The sequence below is a fragment of the Haematobia irritans genome, chromosome 2 (genome assembly GCF_050003625.1).
Source record: "Haematobia irritans isolate KBUSLIRL chromosome 2, ASM5000362v1, whole genome shotgun sequence".
Classification (NCBI taxonomy): domain Eukaryota; kingdom Metazoa; phylum Arthropoda; class Insecta; order Diptera; family Muscidae; genus Haematobia; species Haematobia irritans.
The window spans coordinates 44,537,188-44,543,644 of record NC_134398.1 but is presented as its reverse complement, the minus strand read 5'-3'; the positions used below and the strand labels follow the sequence as shown (position 1 = coordinate 44,543,644).

Here is a 6,457-nt window from a genome sequence, read left to right as displayed (position 1 = left end):
TTCACAATTCAATAAGTTGTTACAGAACTAGTGTTTAATTTAAATTTAAATCTCAAGTAAACGTTTAAAGATAATGTCCAAAAATTTCATTTTTGGACATGGCGCCCGCCTTGCACTTGTGCAACGTTATGTGAGCTGCAGAGAACAGCGGCTAAAGACTTGATTGCTTCAGATAATATTCTCGTATCTGGCTGCGTTGCTGTAGCAGTTGTGTTTTTCTTGGGTTTCCTTTGCTTTCTTTGTGTTCGTGCCGCATTAGGGTGAAGTAAAGTGTGATGGTGACGTTGACATTTGAAGCAAGTTTTCCTCGATGTGCAAGAACCAAGTGTGTGACTTTGTGCTAGACAATTGACACAGTATTTAAACTTTTCTACCACAGCTCTTCTCTCTTTGGAGGTCATTTTCAAAAACCTTTTACAGCTTCGAATGGAATGGTAGTCATAGCACAATTTACATTTGTAGACTTCAGAGCCTTTACGTTTCGGATACGATCTGGAAGTATTGTTATTTTATTTTTATTTATGTTTATGTTATTTTTTTTATAATTTCAAGCAAGTTTTTATTCTTGTGCCCTATGGTTGTTGTCTAAAATTGGCAAAACACAAAGTTTTACAATGGGTCTAGTTATGATCCCTGTGGAGGTACGAACATCCGCCACTCGGACTCTACTATCTGTTCCCGGATGTGTGTCAACGATTCGACCTAAGCGCCATTCACTTGGGGGTAGCATATCGTCTATCACTACTACCATGTCACCGGCCTGAAGGTTGGGAGATGGATTTTTCCATTTGTAACGTTTATGGAGTGACTTGAGGTAGTCAGTTTTCCATCTAATCGCAAACTGATGGTGAAGGGCTTTCATTTTTTCCCAGCGATTGATGAGAGATAGATTCTGGGAAATGGTTTCGGGAAAAGACAGGATGGGGCTGCCTTTCAAAAAGTGGCCTGGTGTCAAAGCGGTCAAATCGGATGGATCTTCAGAGAGGGCTGAAAGTGGTCTGGAGTTTAGAACACCTTCAATTCTGGCTAAGAGTGTTGCCATTTGTTCAAAGTCAAATTTATGGGATCCGGAAATTCTTTTGAAATGATATTTAAAACTTTTAACAGCGGACTCCCATAGTCCACCCATATGTGGCGCATGAGGTGGGATGAAACTCCACTCAAATCCATGTGTTATATATCGTTGAGCTATGTCAGTGGACGCGGTTTTTAAAAATCTAGAAAATTCTCGAAGTAATCTTCTACTAGCCCCCAGAAAGTTCCGTCCGTTGTCGGACACAACTTTGTGGGGCAAACCACGCCTTCCAATGAATCGGGCGAATGACGCCTCAAATGCCGAAGAAGATAGTTCGGAGCATATTTCTAAATGGATCGCCTTTGTTGCGAAACACACAAATACAACCACGTAACCTTTTACTGTTGGAGAATTTCTAACAGCTGAACATTTAAGCTCATATGGGCCAGCAAAATCTATACCGGTTGTATGAAAAGGCGGTGTAAGTGTGCATCGTTCGGGGGGCAGAGGTGCCATAACTTGGGAACAGGATTTCTTTTTAAATATAGCACATGTTTTGCATTTATGAATTATGCTTTTGATATTGGGCTTTAATCGAGATATGTAAAACTCGGTCTGAACGAGCCTACACATCTGATTGCATTCACCGTGAAAGAGAATTATGTGTATGTGCTGAAGATACAATTGGCAGAAATGTGACTTTCCCGGCAAGATCATGGGATAGCGTTCGCTATAAGAAAGTGAGGAATTAACCAAGCGACCATTTACGCGTAATATCTTATCCTGATCTAAAAAGGGGTTTAGCGGTTTCAAGGCGCTCTTATTAGGAATAATTGTGTTTTCTAAAAGAGAATTGTACTCCGCTTCAAAATAAGTTTTTTGACAAACCATAATGAGGCGGGATTTAACAAACTTTAATTCCTCTTGCGAAAGATTAAGTGTGGTTGGTACCAACGAGAAGTTCATGCGACATCGGTTGTAGAACCGAAATACATAGCAAAGTGTTCTCAATGCCTTGTGATATGAGGAAAATCGTGCTAATATGTCAGGTTCCGATATAGACGCAGAGAGGGATGTATTCCTCTTCCCTATATCTGGTGTTTCTAAAGGATTTCGCCTAGGCCACGATGACGCCGGTCTAGTCAACCATGGTGGACCTTGCCACCACAACAAGTTTGTCACCAAATCTTGTGGTCTGCAACCTCTTGTCCCAAGATCGGCCGGGTTGCTACTTGTGGGCACGTGGGCCCATATGGCATTAGGAGCTAGTTCATGGATTTGGGCGACACGATTAGCCACATAGGTTTCCCAATTCCATGGAGGTTTAGAAAGCCACCCTAGGACTATTGAAGAGTCCGTCCATAAGTATATACCATTAAATTTGAAATCAAAAGTATTAGTAACATAGTGCACTAATTTGGCAAGTAGGACCGCCCCGTTTAACTCCAATCTAGGCAAACAGATAGTCTTAAGGGGAGCTACTTTGCTCTTAGCCATAAAAAGATTGCAAAATACAACCGACTTTGAAGTCTCGCACCTGATATAAATGCATGCGGCATAAGCTGACTTAGAGGCATCGGAGAACCCATGAAGTTGAATTGAGTCTGTGGGAGTATATTGAAGCCAGCGTTGGATGTTCAGTTTTTCTATGTGCGCGAAATCCGAAACCATATTATCCCAACATCGTATTGATTCTAAACCAATGTTCTCATCCCACCCCAATTTATCCAGCCAAAGCTGTTGCATGAGTATCTTTGCCTTCACTATAACCGGTGTAATCCAACCGGCTGGATCAAAAAGCTGGGCAATTTTCGATAAAATACCCCTTTTTGTCTTAGTTGCACTTGGAGTTGTGAATGTATAAGTGAACGTATCTCTGAGAGCATTCCACTTGATTCCTAACGTTTTTGTTGAGCTGGTTTCCTGAAACCGCAGGAAATCCAAGTCATAAAGATCATCGGGTTCTAATCTCCTTAAAACCTCGGGACAGTTAGCTGTAATTTTCTTGAGAGGGAACCCAGCAGACAGAAGTGCCTGCTTTAGGGATAGAAGACTATGGGTGGTTTCTTCAATGGTAAACCCTCCTGACAGAATGTCGTCAACGTATGTCTCTTTCTTTAATATAGTACTTATCTCCGGTAAGTCCGATTCAATTGATGAGGCAAGTTCCAACAGTGTCCTTATCGCAAGGAATGGCGCGCAGTTGATTCCAAACGTTACAGTCTTGAGTTGATAATCCGATATCCTGCCATTCGGGTGTGCGCGAAAAACTATTTTCTGATAAGGTCTATCCCGTGGGTCTACTAAAATTTGGCGGTACATTTTTTGTATGTCACCGCTATATACGTATTTATATTTCCTCCAATTCAGAACAATGGATGTCAAGTCAGACTGTAAAGTTGGACCAGTGTAAAGAGTGTCGTTCAGTGAATATCCCGAGTCAGTTTTTCGGGATGCGTTGAACACTACTCTTACCTTAGTCGTTTTGTGATCGGGTCTTACCACAGCGTGATGTGGTAAATAGAATGACTCACATTTCTTTCCGTTAACCACTTCTTCGGAAGACGATGCTTCCATGTGGTCAAGGGAAAGATATTCATTCAAAACAGAGTTGTACTGCGTTCGTAAGCTGGGATCCCTGTTTAATGAACGTTCCATGCTTGCATACTGCCCGATTGCCAGATGCCTAGACGGTCCCAAATACACAGACTTTGGAAAATCTTTCCTAAAAGGAAGTCTTACCATGTACCTTCCGTCAGACTGACGTGTTGTCGTGCGTCTATAAAACTCTTCGCAAAAGTCATCTTCTGCAGTACTTTGGTTAAAAAATGGGATTTCCTCTTGTTCCCAAAACTTGCGGAGAAGTTTATCCAGAGAGGAATTTTCAGAAAACCCAACGGTTGACGTGAAGGACTGAACTTTCGTGGAAATGGGTCCGCTAAGGACCCAGCCGAACACCGTATTATAGGCCGAAGCAATTCCACATATATTTCTTTTAATTCCTTCCAAATTTAGAAACCGCTCTGAGTCATTTCCCAGAATAATATCTATCTGTGTTGATTTGTTAAAGTTTGGGTCCGCCAAATCAAGTTCTTGAAGGCTTGACTTGGCGATATCCGGTAACTCAAATGAAATAGACGGTAACAATTTCGTCAGCTTCGGTAGGACTATGGCGTTAACCGAAAAACGGACATTGTATCTTTTGGCGAACAGGAAAAAATCACATTCCCTATCGGAATTTTGCGTATAACCACCGATACCTACTATCTCAAACCTCGACTTACGATACGGAATCTGGAGACGGTCCCTTATCCTCTCGGATACAAAAGTGCGTTGGGATCCTGGGTCTATTAGAGCCCGAACGGTAAAAAGCTCTCCACGCAAGTCAATTTGTACCAACGCAGTGCGCAATAGAACCGTATCCAAATTCGACGAAAAATTTGCCTGTATTTGGGCTTGCTTAGATGTTGAGGGCGAATAATCTAAACTGTCCTGTTCACTAAGATCCTTCTCCTCCTTTCCACCCAGTGGGGAGTCCTGGGAATCATAAACCGGCCCCTCCTTTTGTTTGGGCCTTATATGGAGTAAGGTGTGATGTGTCCGATGACAAATAGCGCAAGTGCTTTTACTTTTGCACTTGTATCTAATGTGGCCTATGGAAAGGCAATTATTACAGTATTTGTTTTTGGCAACAACATTCAAGCGCTCTTGAACATTTAATTTACGAAAAGCAGGGCAAATTCTAAGACTGTGGTTTTCATTGCAGATTTTACATTCTTTATCAAGCTTTTCTTGGGAATGATATGTTTGGATTTTTGAGTTCGAGGAGTGTGACCCACTGTGTCGCTCTCTTGTCGATTTGATACTCGAAAGCCTTTCTACAATCTCATGGCGATTACATAAAAATTCGTTCATTTGAGACCACTTCGGTAATTCCCTATGACACTTTAGTGACTGTTCCCAAAAGGACAAAGTCTCATCTGGCAATTTCGTCGATATGAGATATATTAAAATGGGATCCCAACCTTCAGTGCTCACATCAAGAGATTTAAGTGTAGCCAAGCAATCATTGACTGTACATTGAATTCTTTGAAGCGTGTCACTATTTTCGATCTTTGCCACATTTATATTAAACAAAGTTTTGAGCTGGTTGTCTACCAGTACCCTTTTATTTTCATATCTGCTCCTAAGAGCGGCCCACGCTATGTCAAAGTTTTCATCGCATAATGGGTATCTCTTGACAATTGCCCCCGCACTATCTCTCGTCTTATTTCTAAGATGATAGAGTTTCTGAGCACTGGTGAGCTTGGGATGGTTGATATAGACCGCCGTGAACATGTCACGGAATGACGGCCATTCTTCATACCCTCCCTTAAAGACCTCCGTATCGCATGGAGGCACCTTTATAGCAATTTCGCTACTTTGAGGGCTAAAGCCGTTAAAATTTTGAAGATTTTGGCCATTTAAGGAAGGCGATGGTCTTCGTATCGTGACATTTTGGTTCTGAGCCAATCTGCTCGAGCCAAGAAACTCCAATATGGTCGAACGGACGGTATAGTAGGCCTCAGAAGATACGTTATAGTTGACCAGAGCGGCTGCTTTAAATTCCCTGGAATCTCTCGCTTCAGGAGATAAAACTAATTTCTCGAAAGATTGATTCAATTTATCCCACTTATGCTCAAGATCTTCAAGTTTTACCCCAAGAATAGCATCTGTCTGGTCCGTTATTTCCCCATCTTCAAAGTTCGAACAGAAATTTTGTAAATGTTCGCAATCGAAAAGAAATTTCTGATGTAGTGGTGACGAGCAAATACCTTCGGATAAACCCGAAATACTCTGCTTCTCAGGTGGATCCGACATTGAAATTGATCAGAATCAATGCAATGCAAAAATCAAGAACCAAATCTTTACGTCTATGAACACGCTAATACGGTTTCCTAAACCCAATATTTAAGCCAAGGTCACAAGGCTCCCGTGTACTGCAATCGAATGTATCAACTATGACCCAAAATTATCAGACTACTGAGCTGAAGAACGAAATGTGTATTAAAAGCAATAACCAACCCAATAAACTGGGTTGTTGTGAATTTTGGATTTAAATAAAACTCAATAAATTTGAATCAAAACAAAGCAACGATAAGCCAACCGAGGTGAGAATCCTCTCCTCGCTCTCAGTTCACGACAGATAATTGTGCGGAGAAATGGTAATAAAAATAGGATGAAGTCGGTAGCAATAAATTGGGGTTTTAATGAAACGCGATAAAATTGTAAACCAAAACAAAGGTAATGAGGTAAATGACGTGGAAATTATTATTCTCTTTCCAAGCCAGTAGCAAAACTTAAGCGAAACAATAATTCCCATATGGATGTAATGCCGCCAATGAGTTCTCGTTATAATAGCGACTAATCAGGTGGTTATTATTCGCCTGTACACTCGATAAG

At 41.3% G+C, this 6,457-nt stretch overlaps 1 protein-coding gene across 1 annotated transcript; it reads right to left on the bottom strand.

The window, feature by feature from the left end:
- Positions 1-559: 559 nt before the first annotated feature.
- LOC142224548 (uncharacterized) lies at positions 560-5,875 on the bottom strand. Its single transcript, XM_075294331.1, has one exon. It carries the CDS (start codon positions 5,873-5,875, stop codon positions 560-562), a length of 5,316 nt encoding a protein of 1,771 aa, XP_075150446.1.
- Positions 5,876-6,457: the final 582 nt, after the last annotated feature.

Bases quoted from the DNA above. Each gene is read 5' to 3' on its own strand.
- LOC142224548 (XM_075294331.1), bottom strand. From the start codon at position 5,875: ATGTCGGATCCACCTGAGAAGCAGAGTATTTCGGGTTTATCCGAAGGT.